Source organism: Zingiber officinale, chromosome 4A (assembly GCF_018446385.1).
Source record: "Zingiber officinale cultivar Zhangliang chromosome 4A, Zo_v1.1, whole genome shotgun sequence".
Lineage (NCBI taxonomy): Eukaryota > Viridiplantae > Streptophyta > Magnoliopsida > Zingiberales > Zingiberaceae > Zingiber > Zingiber officinale.
Window position 1 is genome coordinate 16,748,857 of NC_055992.1, and position 21,617 is coordinate 16,770,473.

The 21,617-nt window shown below is 33.0% G+C and overlaps 1 protein-coding gene across 1 annotated transcript; it reads left to right on the plus strand.

The window, feature by feature from the left end:
- The first annotated feature begins 5,465 nt into the window (after positions 1–5,465).
- On the plus strand, positions 5,466–15,780 carry LOC121969637 (protein DCL homolog, chloroplastic-like). Its single transcript, XM_042519832.1, has 4 exons — positions 5,466–5,969; positions 12,446–12,560; positions 13,619–13,782; positions 15,496–15,780. The coding sequence occupies exons 1-4, from the start codon at positions 5,593–5,595 to the stop codon at positions 15,515–15,517; spliced, it is 678 nt and encodes a 225-aa protein (XP_042375766.1). The 5' UTR covers positions 5,466–5,592; the 3' UTR covers positions 15,518–15,780.
- Positions 15,781–21,617: the final 5,837 nt, after the last annotated feature.

The following is a 21,617-nucleotide window of genomic DNA, read 5'->3' on the forward strand; positions in this document are numbered from 1 at the left end:
AAGAACTAGACAAATACATTAGAACTTGTTTCATGTCTTTTCGAGCTCTCTAGGTCCATCAACTAGTTTTGGAGACATTTAGAGTCATTTTAATGTTAAAAAATTACTAATTTTAATATATTTGATCAAATTGATATTTAAGGATATTTATATAATCAGGAGAAATACACGAATATATGGAAACTAGTTTTATGTTATTTCAAGATCTCTAGGCCTCTTAACCGATTTTGGACACATTTAATTTTTTTTTTATTTTTTCCAATTTTGCAACGAATCCATGGATTTGTTGCCAATTCTGCAATGAATCCTAGGATTCGTCACCAGCTAAATAAAAAATAAAAAATAAAATAAATGTAACCAAAATCTATAGATGGACGTAGAGAGATCGGAATGATATGAAATCAGTTCTTATATATTCATCTATTTTCATGATTATACAAATGCCCTCAAACATTAATTTGATCTAATATATTAGGATAAGTGATTTTTGTAATACAAATATTTCCAAAAAAATATAATTAATGTTATAAAAAGTATTGGTCATTTATATAATTAGGAGAACTAGACGAATATATAGAAACTGGTTTCATATGCGATGAATCATAAGATTCATTGTAGAATTGGTGGTGAATTCATGGATTCATCGCAGAATTGAAAAAATAAATAAATATGTCTGAAATCAGTTGAGGGACCTAGAGAGATCGGAATAACATTAAACTAGTTCCTGTATATTTGTCTAGTTCTTCTAATTATATAAATGACTTCAAAAATCAATTTGACCTAATATATTAAGATTATTATTTTTTAAAGATGAATTATATTTTTGGACACATTTGTGTTAAAAAAATTACCATCTTAATATATTGAGTTAAATTAATGTTTAAGAGCATTTATATAAATACAAGAAATAGATAAATACATAGGAACTGATTTTCGAGCTCTCTAAATCCACAACAAGTTTCGGACATATTTATTTTTTTTTCTATGACGAATCCATGGATTCATCATAAGCTGAATAACTTTTTTTTAAAAAAAATATAACCAAAACCAGTTTTGAACACATTTATTATTGCCTTTTCAATTATGTTATTAATCCATTGATTCATCACAAAATTAGTTGCATCAATTCCTATATTTTTGCAAGCTTTTGTGACGAATTCTAAATTTGTCGAAGAGTTTGTAATGAATATTATTTTTGTTACAAAATTTGCAAAGAATAGCATTTTCATTGCAAAATTTGCAACAAATTAAATATGGAATTCGTTGTAAATTCTACAATGAATATCGAAATTCATAGCTAATTTACAATGAATTTTGTGATAAAATATTATTTGTTGCTAATTAGTGTCATCACTAATTTTGTTGCTAGTGATGATTCATTGTTTTGTCACAAAATTTCTTACATATTTACGACAAAAGTTTATCATTCCTAAATCAAAGTTTTTTTTACTGACCACTATCATTAGGGCCATAATCCTTTTTACAATGACAATAACAAGAACCACATAAACAAAAAAACAATGATTATTTTCTTTTATATAAACAAAGAAAATAGAGAGAGAGACATCTTCTATTTTGACAATGATTTTATCTTTATTAGCAATCCCCTATTTTCAAACAACCAACATATATTATTGAAGTGGTAAACAACATTGTCTAGAACTATACTAAATCAAATGACTCATTATTTGACATATTAATCTTCATTGTTTCAAGATATTTGACACAAATTTAATTGGTGGTTTACAACAAAAAAAGATGTTAAATTTGACACATCGTCGGACACAATGGCCTTCAATGTACTATTGAGATTGCAAAGTTGCAAACAAAATTTTACATTGAAAATATATGGAAAAAATATGAGCTTATAAAGGACAGATATTTCCATTGATATGAGGTATTTTAGATAAAGTCTAATAATAAATTCATGAGAACTTATACCTAAAGTGAACTAGAGCCAGCCCTAGGCCAGAGCTCTTGCCCAGGGCCCATAAATACTTAGGGGCATATATATATATATATATATATATATATATATATATATATATATATATATATATATATATATATATATATATATACAAGATCTACGAGAAACAAAAGAATGCTGCTCATGAGGTAAGCCTATCCTGATCCATTTCCCCCACTTAGACAGGAAGAGGATTCTTGATTATTCGTGAATAATGAATGGATTTGGTCATATTGAAATGATTCAAGATCATAGATTGAAGGTATCATCCTGCAGATCGAAGGTATCATCAAACAACTCGTATTTTCTGGGGAGCATGATAAGATTTCGGCTGTGATCAACCTGCTGACCTTGGAATTTGCTTGCTCATTGCAGGCGAACCTTCGAAAGGTTAGTTCACTATTATTTGTGCAATCATGGCATTCTATTTCTATGAAATTAGAAATGCATTCCTTTGGACTTGAAAAGTTTACTAGTTGATGTTGTGCGAACACACATTCTAGTTTTTACTTAAAGGGTGGGTTAATAGGACTTGAAGCAGCTACTGTTGGTTTGAGAATAGATGGTGCTCAGTATCTGAGAGTAAGACTTGCATGTTATATTTTCAAAGTTAAAGTTTCTTAACTAGTGTATTTTACATAAATTTGTTGTTAACATATTTTTTTTATAATATCAAAGAAAATTGTACTAGCAATACTTAAATGTTCTACTAACCAAGATAATAGAGTTCAATATTAGAGTATCCAAATCAATTATTCTATTAAAAAAAATTATCCTAAATTTTAGATAGGGTAGCTAAAAAATCTTTGCATCAGTTATCCTATCTATTCCCTAAATTTTACAATTATTAATAGTATTTTTCTAAATTTAGAAAATAGATATCATTCCCTAAATATTATAGAGGAGAGACCAAAAATAGGAAAACTAATATATGGTGTAGTGAAAGTGGATATCTAAATTTAATAAAGTAATTTTTTTATCCTAAATTGTACATTTTGGATAAGAAACTTGGTGTTGATGCTCTTATACTTGTGAAACATTGTTTACTATTGCAAAAGTGATTAATTATGAATATATTTGTCTTGTTTACCTCACAAAATTTTTTTGGTCTTCTTCATTAATGGTTTGTAGCAATAATTACTTTATTATATCATCGTGCAGGTTCTCAGAGAAGATTTTATCATACTCTTCAAAGGGATATTTGATAAAGTTTGTAGGGTTCCTATAAGTTCTAATCCTAGTGTGAAATTTATATCAATAGTTTTGAAATTGATGTTTCATTCTTATTTCTATATTAGAATTATAGAAATTTATACATAAATAAAAAAAAAAAGAACAATCGTCCTAAGATAAAAAATATTGTTTTCTTATTCCATTTCTAGAAATACAATTTTATAGATTAAAATAATTATTACTTAGACTGCTTGAAAAATAAAATTAGAGTACTGTCATGTAATTAGTGTATGACATGCATCCTTGCAAAAGTAATATAATGTAAGTGTTAAGACAGAAAGAATTAGATATCTTCATAATGGTATGATATTATCCACTTTTACCCTAAACCCTCATAGTTTTATTTTTAGATTTTATCTAAAATGTCTCATACCGATGGAAATATCTTTCCCTTATAAGTCCATTATCTTTCCAATGTGTTTTTAATATGAGACTTTGTTTGCCACTTTATAACCCCCACCACCCCCCCCCCCCCCCCCCCCAAGTAGAAAGTCTATCCATTTGATGTTCGATCCTCGACCCACCAGCTCTTCTCGACCATCGATCCAACCGACCTAGTAGGTCTTTTTGCCCCTTGGTCTACTCGACCTATTAAGATTTCCTTGTCCCTTAGTCCAACTGATTTATTAGGTTTTCCTTGCCTAGCCCTAACTCAAGTTTCTCTACCTGGTTGTCCATTAGGACTTCCTGTTTGGTGTCTGATCCTCTTGATCTGGACATGGAAACCCTCGACTTCCTTTGTTCGAGATCAATATTCTACTCATATGGTTCGATTAGATGTGCATAGTCAACGGTCAGATTTTTTAATAGTCCGAACTCTAATACCAATTGTTATAACTAAAGAAATTTAAATATCTTTATAATGATACGATATTATCTACTTTGGACTAAAATCTCAATTTTATTTTTAAATTTTACCTTAAAGGTCTCATATATCAATAGAAAAATCTTTTCTTTATAAGGTAAAATTAATTATTTTTTTCATGCATTTTCAATATAAAACTTTACTTACAATACTGTAACTCTAACAGAAAGTAGCTGATGGTTTAGGTTGGTGAATTGATGATATTGAGTTGTTTTTTTAATTTCATCCTAATAAATATTTTGCAAAGGATAAAGCAAGGTGAATGCATAAACAAATCAGCTAAACATATTCAACTTGGTTAATATCTTTCTATGTTTATTGATCATCCAATCATTAGTCGACATAGTCTACCCACTCCATTTATCTCTTCATTTAATCCATATGGATCATGCATTGAATCCAACAATCTTAAATAATTTTCTCTTCTATTAGCATTTTAAACTTTTTACTTCAAATAATACATTTTGACATTTGGAATCTTATATTTATCTTGTCTAATGAGAATTTTTAGTATTGTTCTACTTTGATGGAATACTTTAGTAAATTCATTTTACTTTTTTCCGGAAAAAAGAAAAAAAAATATATATAAATCTTCTTGTACGTATCAGCTATATCTAAACCCCTTATTAAGTTTTCTAGTCAACAATTGCTAGTAATGAAAGCACATTGACCCGTGCTGCAAGTATAGTGGATGGAAGAATATTTAATTATCACTCAGATGTTTAATTATGATATATTTATAATTTTTTTTCTAAATAAAATATATAATCAAAAGATATTAATTTTTAGTTTGTTCATCATAAATATTTTTCGATATATGCTAACAATCAATAAATTTTTTTTACAAGATCGAATCGATCGTTCCAGATTTAACATTATTTTAATCTTTTGTTTAGGATGCCGAATTAGTTAAAGGATGATAAACGTATATATACTCTTAAAAAAAAAATTTCTCTTTTTTCCCTAATTAATTTGACAGTCTGCAATAAACTATCTTATAATTTATTTCTCTATAATCACTTTTGATTACAATAAATATGGTTGATTGATCTATTCTCAAGTACGGAAAAACCTCTCAAAATTCACTTACTATTTTTTAAATTTATTTGATGACCATTTATTCTATAATTAGTCGGATTAGTAGTTATTGTTAGTCTAACATGTATAATAAAAGTCAACGGAGGACAATGGGTAAGATCCCTGCATACGATATTTCAAGCTAAGTTTTTTTATTACTAATTAATTCGGTTTATGGAAGATTGAGATTTGCTGTTCAAGCAGACAGACACGTGGAGTGAGTTGATCCACTTGGCCATTTATGATTCGCAAATTTGGATCTAAAGCCGCCACGTCAAACAGAGTACAGTGTTGGTTGTTTTTCCTTCTGGAAATAAATGATTTATCCATCCGCCTGAAGAAGAACGACAGAAGCGAAGTCGAGGATTCACAGCTGCTCACCCAACTCGTCTCCGCCGTCGTCGAACTATGACGTAAATTAGCGAAGACGAAGGAGTAAATCGCATCCATGGCCTCCCTTTCCGCTTCATCCCCGCCTTGTCATCTCGTCTATGGCCGCTGCAACCCATCCCACTCATTGCTTTTCCGCTTCCCTTCGCTTCCTGCTCCGCTTGGCTCCGCCTGCCTGGCCTTCCGGTACGCCGCAGAGGGAGGAAGGCTGCAGAGCAGTGCTTCCGCAGACGATCCTGGCCTTCTAAGGAGGCCCCTTGGCTTTTCCCCCTCGAAGGAAGACCAAAAGGAGGAGCCTTTCTCCTCCGCTGACCGGAGGCGGCCGGGAAGAAACCAGCAGCAGAAGGACGAGGAGTGGTTGGATTGGGAGGACGTGATTTTGGAGGACACCGTTCCCCTCGTTAGCTTCGTCAGGATGATCCTGCACTCTGGAAAGTAGGTGAATCTTCTCTATTTGAAACAAATCTTCTCCTTGTTCGAATTTGAGTTTGGACATGTTTTTGTTAGTTAAATGCTAGTTTTATGTTTTAATCTCATAGAAATAGATTTCTCGGGCTGAATGCAGTTTATATTTCATTCAATTGCTAATGCTATTTGCAATTAGAACAGCATGTAATTAGAGTCTATTTGTTATTTGATGAATTGCCTAATTAAGAGAAAAGTGTCACAAGCAACTTACTTTCAAGCCGTTCTTGATCTACTCTTTGGTCTATTTTCTTGGCCGACGGTCTTTCTTCTAAGTGAAATCATTCTAGATAACTCTCTAGAATCTTCTAACTGTCTATTTGGGAGGAGGATGCCTGAAATTACTTCCCTCCCCTTTATTTGTAGACCATTCTCCGGAACATTCTCAATAATATTAAGCTCTCTTTTCTCAAGCTCTCTTTTAGCGTCTCTTGTGTAAGTCTCTAGCGAGTTAGACTTACTTAGTGACTTTGTAGAGCTAAGTTGTATACGTGCCGCAAGAGTGAGACCTGTGACAAAATAATGATTTTGGTTGAGCTTGGACACTTAAAACTAATGACTAACAGTGAGGATTAAACATTCGGAGAAGTGTATTAGTTTCCTAACATCTGAAAACATTTATTATAGATGATTACTGAAAATCCAGATGAAAGAAATATGATTTGACAAAACAAAAAAAAAATCTTATTGCTGTTTATAAAAATGCAAGTATTCCTGGACTAGACTTTGTTGCAGCAAGGGAAGAACCAGTGTTTTAGTGGAGATTGTGCTGATTGGGACAATAATAGTGTAAACATGTGCCAAATTATGAGGCTCGTGGTAGTTAAATGGTCAAGGATCAAGATTGGTCTAGTACTCATAAATATATTCAATGGAGGGCCATACATATTTTAGATTATAAGATGGTATAGATATGTACTTAGGAGACCAATAAATATCCTAATTAGGTGATGTGAGATCATAACAAATACACACAAAAAGAAGGAGACAAAATAACCTGATTAATAATAATAAAATAAGATAAAATTCATTTAAATATACATAAGAGCATAGTAGATGATCAAGTCCAATGACATAAAAGAGTCCATATAGCCGACTCCACGTAGTGGGATAAAAACTTAGATATTATTTTTGTTGATTATGAGTTAACCTATCATGAATATAAATCCATCGTAACTATAGATTATAAATTATTGATGTGCATTTATATTGGGACCACCCATATAATTATATTGATATGCATTCCTGTCGTTTAGATCTACGCAAGTCAATACCTTTAAATAGTCCACTTCCTTGGTATGCGCTCCAAGTTTGATAAGAATGTGTGAAAAGTTGGGTTAAGCCACTAGCATCAAAAACTGTTAGAGATGGTGTTGTCATTCCCTATGCAAAGTTCTACCCTACTAAGTTGACAATTGAGGATGCTAATATAAGGGTAACCGCAACCTTGAACCTATAAATCCAACTTCATTATGGGACCTACTACATCACTGCCACATCAAAAGTAAAAAACCCACAACTTTTATAAACCTCTCCCCCACAATCATAAACCCAAAAAGCAATTGTATATTGGGTCCTACTAATTCACACATCATTATCTACATTTTCTATTTACTATCTTTATTTATAATATTCATTTATATACTATCATAAATATATATTTATAATATACATATTAATTAATTTATTAATAATATATATTAATTTTATTTAATAAATTACTAATTTAATAATTAATATATAATAATTAACTCCAATTTTAATTTTCACTTCATATGTAAATTTTTTATGAAAATTTATTGAAAATTTATTAACTTGCAACATTAGAAAATAAATCATACAATGAGATCATAAAATAAAGCATAACATAATTAAAATAGAATTAATTAATAATTAACTTATTCCCCACTAATAGCATTCATAACGTGTCCAGATGTGTTCAACCAAGTCAGCTCGAAGCCGGTGATGCACTTCTCTATCACGTAGCTTGTAATAATCCTGAAGGTACTCTTAGAATTCTTGGGCAGAGCCCATGACTATTCGTGCCACTGGAGGAGTGCCTTCATCTGACCAATTGGTGATTCGTTAAGAACATTTATATCATTACGTGACCTTGCGACGCCAAAAAAAAAACATGCCATATCCACAAGTCTATTAATGTGACCGCTTCAAGAATTATTGTTGGGATGCCGTAATGGCCTCGAGTAAACTGATCTTTCCAAGCGACAGGACAAGTCCTCCACTCCCAATGCATGCAATCAAGGCTACTCAACATTCCAAGAAAGTCGTGTCTCTGCTCATGCATTTGAAGCAAGCATTGAGTGTCAGCAGCATTAGGTTTTTGCAAGTATCGTGCCCCAAACACATCGATCATACATCGACAGAAGTTGATCAGGCAATCAACGACAATTCTCTCACCCATCCGTACATACTCATTCAGAGAGTCAGCGGGGGCTGCATATGCCAATTGACGAATATTTGTCGTGCATTTTTGAAGTGGCAACAAACCTTAACTTCCAATTGCGTCTCTCCTCCACTGAAAATACTTTGAATGATCAGTTAGGGTATCGACTATGCAAACAAATAACTCTCTTCACATGCGAGATCGTCGTCGAAAGATTTCATCGTGAAACGTTATAACATCCGAGAAGTAATCTCGGACAAGGCGAACATGCCCGTCTTCACGATCCCGGTCCACATATCTCCGATTTTTATAGCTCTTGAAGAACTTCGAGTTTCTTGACGTCTCTGCTCTTCCCGCTCAAGTAGCGTAATCATCATTCAATCAACATCATCTTCCGCATCTTCCCACATCTAATTTCTCCAAAATTCACGGATGTAATTTTCTCTAGAGCGATGGAGATATTCAGACATTTCGAATATAATTGAAGTTTTAAGTGGTTCAAATCAGAAATATAATGGAATGGAGAATCATAATTTCCACATTGATATATATAGACTAATTTGTAACGGCAAGTTTATAATGGCTATTTTATTACGACTATTTTATAACGGCTATTTTACAACGACTAATTTATAATGGATATTTTACAACGGCTAATTTATAATAGCAATTTTACAACGGCTACTTTATAATGGCTATTTTATAACGACTATTTTTATAATGGCTATTTTATAACGGCTAGTTTGTATCGGTAATACAACATAAAGACACTCTTTTTATTTAAAAAACTCATAAAGACCAACATCAATTAAAAAAAAAACTTACAAATCAACAAAACATAAAGGGCAACGTAAATTAAAAAAAATATAAATGTCAACAAAGGACAAATACAACATAAATTAAAAAACATAAACGTCCACAAAGGACAAATCTACTGTAGGCCACGTCTCTTTGTAATTTCTTTAATTATTTCCATATGCCAATGAAGTTGTGCCTCTGTCATTCCACTCGTATCTTTCATAACCATATCATAGTACTTTTGCTTTAGCTCGAGTTCCTTAAGCGTCAATTTTTCCTTTTGATATTGTTGCATTTGTTCCCATTTCATGTTAAAGTCTTCGTCTTCTGTAACTTTGGCTTTATTCTTTCTTTCACCTTCTGTTGCCCTATTGAACGTGAGCGAATTTCAGAGTCACCATCAATATCCGAATTTGATTGAAGAAGTATGTGCCTGATTTGGAAGTCATCGCCTGCTTGTTAACATGATGACCACGTGATTGGGGAGCCCATTTCCCGTACTCTGTTATAATCTTTCATACGTGTTCGTACTTGAAAGCCTTATTTTTATGTACCTTTTTCCACATATCATGTGTGACGGCTAAAACATCAGTGTCACTTTCACCACTAGCCCGATTGTTGAAGAAATTATTGTACCATCCTGAAAACTTACCAACATCAAGCATAACCCGATAGTAATGTGACTTTATCGATGTACATTCGCTTGCTATCGTACTCACAGGCCGATTGTCATTATAGTGCGTGGTGGTACGTTGCCAAAAATATTTATGCTTTTATGCATTACCAACTTTTGGGTCGTTGGTAATAGTTCCCCAAGCTCTTGCAAGACACTTCTCCTCCTCGGTTGACCACATCACCTTAGCTCTATTACGAGGGGCATTCATTTCTTTGTCATCCTCCTCATCATTCTCGAGGTTAATATTTTCTATCCTAGATGCCGTCAAATGTGGTGGAAATTGAGAGCGTAGCATTGAAATTGGTGTTAGGGGTTGTCTATCGGATCTAGATCCTCCCAAACTTGCCTGTTGAGATTCGTTCGACGACAGGCTCAATGGTGATGTAGTAAATACTTGAGAAGGAGGTGGCATCATAAACGGGTGCCATTGAAGCATAATCAGATGGAAACATGAAAAACGGAGTGCGGGGAACAAAATTCGAACCAGTGAGAGTATTTTGTGAAAATTGAGTTGCATAAGCAAATTGAGACAGGTGAGGATTGGTAAGAGAATGTGATTGAGAATTTTGAGAGTTTGAATTTCCCTCTGTAGTTGGAGAACCAAATAAATTGCTGAATGAGCCACTAAATTTTTCAGCCATTTAGAATAAGGAGATAGAAATATTGTGTTAGAGAAATTGTGGAGAAAGTTTTAGATAGTTAGTAGGGAAATGAAAAATATTTCTCTATTTATAAGCCAAAAAAAAATTGTTGTTAAAAAAAATTAAAATAATATGAAATAGTTGTTTCTAGCCTTCTAGTCGTTCTGTAACATAATCTGAAATAGACGTTGCCAAAAATGATCGTTTGATTAAATTTTTCTTTTTTTAAAAAAGCAAGTGGCTGACAACCACTACGCATGGGGCCCATGCCCCATGCCTCACGCGCGCATGCTGCACATGCGCCCGGAGAGAGGGTGCGTACCCCTCTCTCTTAGCACTCATTCTTTTTCTTTTTAAATTATTCTAAACCCAGCATCCAATTTTGGATGCTGGGTTCTTGGGTTTACAAACCCCACGTCAATTGCAATGCTAAAAGCATTGCTGTCACTCTAAGGAATCAATTCAAAAAATCATTATGTGATATTGAGCATTACATGAGAAAATTGGACATTTATCAATAGATGATTGGGACAGAGAATTGCTCACTACTTAAAATTAGTGAACAATGATGGAATGAAGCTCTATCCCTAATTCCCTATATATTTAAACCAGAATTTATCTTCAATTTGAATTTGATCATGAGTGAGGTGCTCGTGTTTTTCATTATTCGTGATCAAACTTGAATTGTATCAGATTTATCTTGTCAGCCATTTGGATTCCGTTGTTACTTGGAAATTATGAGTTGCTTATGTTGAATTAGGTGATGTTTTAGCAGTTTAGGTGTTCATATCATCAACTAACTATTATATGACTCTTTGCAAAATTGTTCAACTCCAGTAGAAACACACTTTGAGAACCATATAAAGATGGTGATACATGGTTGTCCTCTTCGTACCCCCTATGATTGTTATCCTAGAAACACAAGATGAACTCATTATTACTATTATTATTAATTTTAAGGAAACAGGAAGCTGGAGATCCTATAGATGTTTAAATATCCATAAGGTTAGATAATAGCCTAAGGCCCATCTAATATAAAAAAAAGGATGCTAAGAATTTTATTTAAGATGCATGATGACTGCTAATATATATTATTTCTCCATTAGAGCCTTGGTACAACGGTAAAATTGTTGCCATATGACCAAAAGGTCACGGATTCGAATCCTGGAAACAACCTCTTGCAAAAAGCAGGGTAAAGCTGCGTACAATGGATCCTTCCCCGGTACCCCGCATGGCGGGAGCTTCGTGCACCGGGGCTACCTTTTTTTTTTAAGAACTTATGCAAGATTACAGCCAATGCCTTTCCCAAGTAATAGTTGAGGGTTGCGTGGGTTCTTGACGATCACAGTGAAATGTGTCAAAATCCTATGAACTTGAATTAGCCTTACATGGAGCTGAATGGAGGAATAAGATTCATATTTGGTACTAACACGACTATTGATGATGATTTGTTTTAAATACAAGAATAGTGGAATTGATTTTGGACATTAATGTGCTTGCGCCTTTATCATATGAATTTTTATTGTCTCTATCTAAGACATGCTGAGGTCAATCTTTATGCGGGACGAAACATAAATTGATGTTAGAATGTTCACTTCGAAGGGTTGCATTAGTTTCTAGGAACCATCCTAGTCTTGTCAAATTTCTGTGCTAAATGATGGACTGTCTTGAAATTTCATGAATTTTCTGTGCACATTGTCTCAATTCGATGTTGTAGCTCATCCAATATGAAGAATGTAACACAGAACAAAGCCACATATGAAGAGTAATGTACCACTAGAAACATACATAATTCAGACTCCCGTTACTATTTATTTTGTGTTCTATCCCAATGCTAATCTTATTAGAATGCTTATTAGTTTTCTTGAGCACACTGTCTAGTATGTCATTGTCTGCTTATATTAGAACTTTTCATTACATTTTACAGGTATAAAAGTGGAGACAAACTGAGCCCTGAGCATGAAAAGACAATATTAGAAAGATTGCTTCCATATCATCCACAATCTCAAAAGAAGATAGGTTGTGGAATTGATTACATCACGGTACGTACTCACAATTCCCATCATTTTTTAAGCATTCAAGTAATTTAACTCTTGGTTTGGGGGTTAATGTGTGCATATAATCTAAATGTCCTCATATTAGAGTTGTGAGGACCATTCTATTCCATATAGATACTGAATATTTTAAATTGTCTAGATTCAATGTTTGCTTGCATACTGCTAGTGCCTTGATGATTGATTGAAGGATTATGAATGTTGTTAGATAGACTATAGTGTAAATGAGCATGCTGTGTGAAACTAGAAGATATCAAGCAAAACCAAACAAATCAAATTACAAAATAAAAAATTGTCCATTTTCCTCCAACTTTACTCAATACTGACAATGCCCAAGCCTAGATTTGTCTCAGACCACTTGAATCTAGGTATCCAGTCACCACTAGAGTTATATATCAGTCTCCTGTCATTTGTTGTCGTCACCTATAAAATCTAATTTTCTACCAACATCTAGATCCTAACTTCCCTCCAGCATCATGATTGGTTCGCAGGCAACCATTAAACTCACTAAACCAATCCAATGCGCAGATGAGATACCATGATTGATACTTTCTACCTAGTTATTGGAATTACCAGATGAGTACATTAGAGTCTCAGTGAAACATGTTTTATATTATGTATTTTTTGGAGATGAAATGTAAAACAAAAGATTCATACTACAATCAAACATAGTATATTATAAAAGAGTTATTATTAGTGACTACAAGAGGAAACCCAAGATTTAGGAAGTTATCAAAGTTAAGGTAATATTGTGTATGATCTTTTCGTTGATAGCTTCACCAAAAATGCAATTTTTTGAGGCAAAGGAAGGCAGTTGCCTGCCTGTAAATCATAAGGTGAAATAGTAATGTCCACAACATTGTAGGGATCATGTTCATAACATGGACTGAGTCATTGTTCATAACGCAGCCTAACATACAACATGATTAATGAAATTGTTTGTGGCTGAAATGGAGCATAAATCTTAGTTGCATTTATCAATGTAATTACCTTTGGTATCAAGTAAGTCACCATTTCATGATTCTACTCTTCTACCTTTTATACAGATAGGGTATCATCCACAATTTGAAAACTCCCGCTGTTTGTTCATTGCTCGAACGGACGGGGAGTTAGAAGATTTCTCATATTGGAAGTGCATAAAAGGTTTCATTCGGAAGAATTACCCTCTGTACGCGGATTCTTTCATTTTACGCCATTTGCGAAGGCGCAGGTATGATTGATGAAACGAACTCAAAGTCAACCAGTATGTATTTATAGATAGTTATTATAACTTAATAAGTGCAGTATTTCTTGAATCCAATTGTCTGATCATCGATTAGTATATCTAAATTAAATCGTCTTTATACAAGTCAACTCTGTTTAGCTGATCGTCCAATCTTCCTAAGGGTAGACTTTTCTCAAGAATGGGTGCATAGTTGAACCCTATGACTAGCTCTAATCCTGCAGCAGCTCGAGCATCTTTAAAAGAGAAAGTCTATTAATTAATTAAATAGGTTTGTTTATCTAACTTTGGAATGTGGAGGTCTCAACTTGCACCCTTGTCAACGTCAACTCTCGAATAAACTGTACTATATTACACATGTAGATATTATATTTAGGTCAAAATTGAAAACGACATCTTTTTTATGGAGTCGTATCCTGTATCCATTTGTTTTTATGGAAAGGACGTCTCATGTCGTATATGACTGTCCTTTAATACTATTTTCATTATTATTATCTCATTTTCCATTTAAATTAGGTGTATAGTTATGAAATAGCTGTTATATCATAATAACAGTTTCAATTTTGAAATTGTTACCATTAATTTCATAAAAAAAAATAATTCCAGTTAGCGACTATCTCTGGGGTGATCGGTTCGGTCATACGGAAGTTTTCCATCGATCATTAGGATAAATCGGAAAGCGCACGTGATGACTAGTCCAGAAATTTAGCATCTTTTGGATACATCTCTCATTTGGAGGAAAATTTTTATAAATATATCATAATTGGGGTTCGAATCGTAAATATATAGATGATAATTTAGATATCCTATCATGATATCATGATTCGAAGACGTACAACTAATTTCATAACTACTATGACTGGTCGATTTAATTGAAAAAGTAAGAGTTATAATAATGAAAGGGGAGGATGGATGCATTGTTTTGATAAAAAAATTAAAATGGAACGCCGTTTCAATTTTGATAAGTTGGAGAAAACTTTTTAATTAGAACTTTAACTTTGTATATAGGCCATATATTTAAAAAAATTTATTTCTATTTTTTATCTATAAAATTTTATTTGCTTCAATTCTCTTATACAAATATTGTTATCTAATTGCTTCTCATATTTTTTTAGATAAAAATAAAAAATAAAAATGAGTATAATTCTTGTTAAATTTAGTACTTTAAATTAAAATTATATATATTTTCTATTAAAATTATCTTTTAAATTTAGCATGACTTTTTTCCTACTTAATATAATTCTTCATAAATTCAGCAAGAATATAGTATATTTTATATACAATTGAACATCATTTAAAGAGAATTTAGTATATTTTCTATCCAATTAAGGTGGAAAAATAGTCATACTTAATTTGATAGAAAATATATTTATATTTTAATTTAATGTGCTGAATTTAAGAGGAATTATATTTATTTTTAGATTTTTTACCTAAAAAATATAAGGGATAATTAGATACATTAATATCTATTATGTTTAATTAGGGAGTAAAAATAATTTTTTTAGACATAACGACTGTATGTGAAATTTAAATTATAATTAGGGGTTGCTTGTAGAAATTTCCTTTCAACTTTGCCCATATATTTATTCTTTACGCACGAATTCTGAAGCATATATTAATTATTGCATGTTATAAGCTTTTCAAACAAACTTGTTTTATTGAGTTAAAAAAAACAAAGTTGAATTTATTTGTTTATTGCAGGTTCACAGGGATGGAATCTTAACTTGGGAAAATAAAAAATAAAAAATATATTTATAATTTGGTTGAAATATTGACTTGCAGAAAAGAAAATTTGCAGGGACATAATTAATCGAGCTAATTAATGGAATGGTAGGTGGTCTTCTTGTTGACAATGTCTTGGCTGAGCTCAGAAGCTTTCTGACTTATGATTTTGGAGATGTGAAGTGTAATATATTATACATCACTTGCCGGGAAATGTTATAAATAATTAGATAAATAAATAATTAAAAGAAGTTTAGCCCTTGATGTTTTGTTTTATACTGCAAGGAGTTGACTAGAGTTGGCTCTTGTTAGCCTCTAAAGTATACGCTTGTGTATTTTTTTTTAATTTTTATTTTCTAGCAAAAAATAAATACTTCTAGGAATCTTAAGAAATATTAAGTAGGGCTTTGATCTAATAAGATTATTTTGAATAGGCTAGTAAAAACTTATTTATATTTACATTACCATGAGCTAGTAATTAAAATGTATATTTTAGATGAAAATAAATATGAATATAAATAAATTGTAAGTGAAAATGTTATTACAATAAATAAATAAATAAAGTGGATGGGAATGAGCTATGACATGTGATTTTAAATAACTAATTTATTTTAGTCAAAATAAATCATTTAGTCATCATTTCACTAGATTGTGAAAATATAAAAGCAACATATTTTATATGAAAACAAATTCACATATAAAATTTTTAATGAAAATTTTCATTACAAGATAATTTTAAAATGGGAGCTGACTTAGAAGTACTCAACTTTTAAACAATTTTGATGGAGAACTTTAAATTGAGTTCGAACAAAAATGAGAATTTTTTTTTAAAGCATTTTAGAAAAAAAATTAGAAAATAAAATTTGATTTAGTAAAATACCTATTAAAATATCATTTCATTGACCTAGACAGTTAGATCAAGCAATTTTATAGTTAAATTGACTATAAAACCTCAATCAATATCCATCACAAGCATTTGAAGGACTCAACTAGTGTTATAATGCAAATTAAGCTCGTTGAGAGATATACATGAGAGAAAACATCTTATCCACTAACATTCATATTATTTTAATAGTATGATTCAATATAAATTAATTTATTTATCTTAAATTTTCTAATATCACAAATAAATCATGTATTAAGGATGGTTTTAGCGACAGATTATTTCGACAGAATATTTTACTCCGTCGCTACCATGTATTAGCGATGGTTTTAGCTATGAATTATTTTACTTCGTTACTAATAGTGACGGATAATTTATTCGTCGTCGCTATCAGTGATAGAGTATTTAATCTGTCGTTAATTATACAATAAAATTTTAAAAATTAGCTGATAGTTGGTGACAGAAAATTTAATTCTATCGCTAATAGCGACGGATTAAATATTAGTCATCGTTAATAACGACGGAGTAAATATTTTATCGCTAAAATAAAAAAAAATATAGGGTTTCATGCCCAATCTTGCATTCACGCATCTATCTCCCCTCTCTCTCTCTTACCCTTCGACGATCTTGTCCAACGACTGTCCATGGCATCTCTGGTGAACTTCATCTTCGACGCATCCTCTCTAGCGTTCGTTAGCGTGTCCTCAGTGGCGGCGTCCACTGGCCTTAGACTCGTGTCCAGTGGGCTCAGCCTTGTCTCCGACCTCCTCAACACTCTCTCTAACGTTCCCAAGTCATTGGTGCTCTTCATCGTCCACGAGTCAATGTGCCTGAGCTCCTTCTCCTTTCCGGAATCTAGCTCCTCTCTGTAAGTACCCCATGGTTATTTTGATGTGATCAATCAAAGCAGAATTAGGTCATGTTATCTTTTGATGTCTTGTGTCTAAGTGTGCAGAAACTTAGGAATACAGAAAGTCGAGCGAAAGACGCAACTGTCGAGAAAGACGGTATTGGAGAGAGTCGACGGGCTTAGTGTATTCGAGGGATGAGGCGGTGTGGAAGAGTACACTGGCGGACAAGAAGGAAGTGCGCGACATTTTCGAGGGATGAGAAGCCGAAGCGAAAGATTGCTCGAGAAGGCCGGAAAATGGGTTTAGGTGAGCCCTATTCTGGATGGCTGAAATCACCTAAGCGAGCAGAGCCGGAGAGAAAGACCCGGATGAAAAGTCAACTAGAAGTTGACTGTGGTCCAGGCGCCTGGACTCCCCGGGGCAGCTAGGGCTCGCACCCTGGTCGAGGCTGGTTCAACTTGGTCTGGGCACCCGGACCTATTCCAGGTGCCCGGACCAGAAACTTTATCGACTCGCTAGTTGTTGCGATCTGTTGCAACGTGGATAAAGTTTTATCCACTCCTAGACACCCTGAACCCTTCTAGGCGTCCGAATCAGGGCTATAATTACAACCCTGATCCCAGTAGCTAAACACAATACTTGTAAAAAATCTTCATTTTGTTTAACTTCGTAATCTAGTGCTTTAACTGCTATAAGAGGCTTCTCCGTCGAAAGGAGATTTGATAGTGAGCTTTCAACGTCTTGGATTAGCAATCCCTTGATTGCAAACTAAGTAAATATTTGTATCTCTTTCTTTTTGTTAATTAGCTTCTTAACTTTTTGTTCAAGTGTTTATTTTAATCAAGTTCAAAGATCGAGAAAGGTATTTCTTGTTTTTATCATGCAGGGCAATTCACCCCTCTCTTACCAGTTGCAAAGGACCAACAAGTGGTTTTAGAGTAAGGACGCCTCATAAGGACTAACCGCCAACTGAAGCAAATAAGACGATGGTTGGACTGAGCATCTACCCATTTAAGTTCGAGGAAACATTCGTAAACTAGAAAAAGAAGATGGAGATATTTTTTAAAATGGATTTTGATTTATTATTAATAATAAAGTTTAGTTTTGTAGAACCAATGGACAAAGAAGAACATCAGTGGACTAAAAAGAAGCAAGCCGACTTCGTGGCAAATAGCAAGGTAGAATTTCATCTGCTAAGTGTTTTACTGCCATAAAAAGTCAACCGGATTAGAGTCTACGAGTCAGCCAAGGAGCTTTGGGATAAATTCCTAGAACTACACGAAGGGACTTTGGAGGCAAAACTCGCGAGATGGGATATGCTCCAGAACCAGATCAGCAACGTCCGGTTAGAAGAAGGTGAAACTGTCACACACCTTCACTCAAGAATCAAAGAACTCATCACCAAATTCACGAATCTTGGAGAAAAGGTAACCAATCGAGATTCGCTAAGGTACGCTCTCAACGCTTTTCCTAGGACTCCTGAATGGTCAACCTTAGTAGATGCATATTACATTTCTAAGGATCTAGAAATAAGTACATTAGAGGAATTATTTTCTATACTTGAAGTGCATGAAACTAGATGTGTAGATCTGAAGGAGCCCAAGCATAACATTACCTTAAGGGCAAAAATGGACGAATTAGAATCCAAAACGTCTCTCGATGATGATGAAACAACTTTTATAGTAAGAAAGTTTAAAAAGTTTATTAAAACTAATAAGTTTAATCAAGTGCTAGGTAAAAGAAGGAAAAGAAAGGTAAGATGCTACCATTGCAATGAAGAAGTGCACGTCAAAGACAACTACCCAAAACTAAAGAGAAAGGACAAGGACAAAGAAAAAGACAAAAGGGTGACCTAGAACAAGCACAAGAGTTTAAAAGTAACATGGGATGAAACATCGTCATCAGATTCTGCGTAGCCTATGTCGAACTTGCATTGATTGCAAGTTCCCAAGAAGACGATGGAGCAAGTTCATCAGAGATGAGTATCAATAAAGGGGGAGCAATATCAGAAGAAAATAGCTTTATAGGGGGAGCATAAGAGATAGACAAGGTAAGTCAGGTACGATCTCTACTTCCTGACCAATTATTTAAATTTATTAAAATTTTATCAAAAAAATCCTGTCAATTAGAAAATGATAATAAAAAATTATTAAAAGAAAATGAGGAGTAAAAATTAACCTTAGAAAATTTCGATAAGATAAAAATAGGAAATAAAAAATTAGAAGCAGAAATAAGAAATTTAAAGAATTTTACATGCTCACATGTTCAGAGTCAAATTTGACTAAATTAACATTTTAAATACCATCAGAGTCAAATTAGAAAATTATCACGGAAATATGTTCCTAGAAAACTCTTGATTAATCCAGTTGGTATGATAAGAACATATATTGGATTCCAAAATCATGTTTAAATTAAATTTTTAGGCATGTTGTACTTTTAAATTGATTTAATTTTTTATTTACTTAGAATTATCTAAATAAATTGTTTTGTATAATTTTTATTGGAAATTAATGTCTTCTTAATTAAATTTTTTGAGAAAGAGAATTTCATCACTTATCTGTAGGAAAATTTTCAACTTTAGTCATTATATTATTTTTTATGAATTTTCTAACAAAAATTATATTTTTCATTTTAAAAATAGTTCTCAGGATTATCTTTGCAAACTTTATTTTTTCTATAAAATATTATCATTCTCTCTAACTTAGAAAATTTTTCTTAATTTTTTTTATCATTGGTGAATTTTCTATGAATTATTTATCCAAATACTACCTTTTAATATTAAAAATTCTTGAAAGGTTATTTTTTGAATTTTTTTTACAAAGCTACTTGCTATAATACACACTCAGAAATTTTTTCAAGATTTTTTAAACTTATAAACTATTTTTAAGATTTTTTTTTTCAAAAATATGTCTTTATGTAGAAAAGAATTTATTACTTCTTAGATTAATTTCAAATTTTGAGTGAAAGTTTTATCTCTGCTTTGACTATGTCTATTTTACCGTTATAAAAAATTTTCAAAATTTTTTCACTATTAAAAAAATATTTTTCACATTATTTTTTCTAAAAATTATTTATAAATTGTAAAAAATCTAGATTTTTCGAAATTTAAAACTTCATGACTATCTGGATGCTAGTCATTACATTTTTTATCCCTTAGAGTTAGTTTTTAATCTATTTCAAGTTGTGTTCATAGCATACCCCTATTTTTAATGTGATTAAAAGGGAAGAATTAGAGGTTAAGTCTAGATGGAGGGTACATTTTTTATTTCTATAAATATTTTAATTACAAAATTTATACTTGTTACCATACTGTTATTTTTTTTTGTTACCCTAACTTAATTTGGGTTGCTCACATAAAAAAGGAGGAGATTGTAAATACTCTGTGGTAGTTTTGATGTGATCAATCAAGTCAGAGTTAGGTCTTGTTATCTTTTGATGTCTTGTGTCTAAGTGTGTAGGAACTTAGGAGCACAGGAAGTCGAGTGAAAGACGCATCTGTCGAGAAGGACGACACAGGAGAGAGTCGACGGGCTCAATACGCCTGAGGGACAAAGAGTTGTGGAAGAGTACGTTGACGGACGAGAAGGAAGCGCGCGATGTTTCCGAGGGACGAGAAGCTGGAGCAAAAGATTGCTCGAGAAGGTCGGAATATGAGTTTGCCTATTCCGGATGGTCAAAATCACCCAAGCGATCAGAGTTGGGACGGAAGACTCAGACAAAAAGTTGACTAAAAGTTGACTCTGGTCCGAGCGCTGGATCCCCTAGGGCAGCCAAGGCACCCCGGGCTCGCTCCCTGGTCGAGGCTGGTTCAGCCCGGTCCGGGCACCCGGATCTGGTCTAAGCACCCGGACCAGAAACTTTATTGAGTCGCCAACTGTTGTGATTTGTTGCGATGTAGATAAAGTTTTATCCACGCCCAGATGCCTAGAATCCTTCCAAGCGCCCAAATTGGGGTTATAAATACAACTCTGATCCCAGTAGCTAAACAAAATACTTGTAAACAATCTTCATTCTGTTTAACTTTGTAATCTAGTGCTTTAACTGCTATAAGAGGCTTCTCCACTGGAAGGAGATTTGATAGTGAGCTTTTAACGTCTTGGATTAGCAATCCCCTGATTGCAAACTAAGTAAATCTCTGTACCTCTGTCTTTTTGTTAATTAACTTCTTAACTTTTTGTTCAAGTGTTGATTTTAATCAAGTCCAAAGATCGAGAAAGGTATTTCTTGTTTTCATCATGCAAGGTAATTCACTCCCTCTTATCGGTCATAAGGGACCAACACTCTCTGGTGTCACTGTGCCCTAGCTCTTCACCGTCTGCAAGCACTCCTTCAAGCGTCGTCTATCTACTCCTCTCCGTTACAAGGTA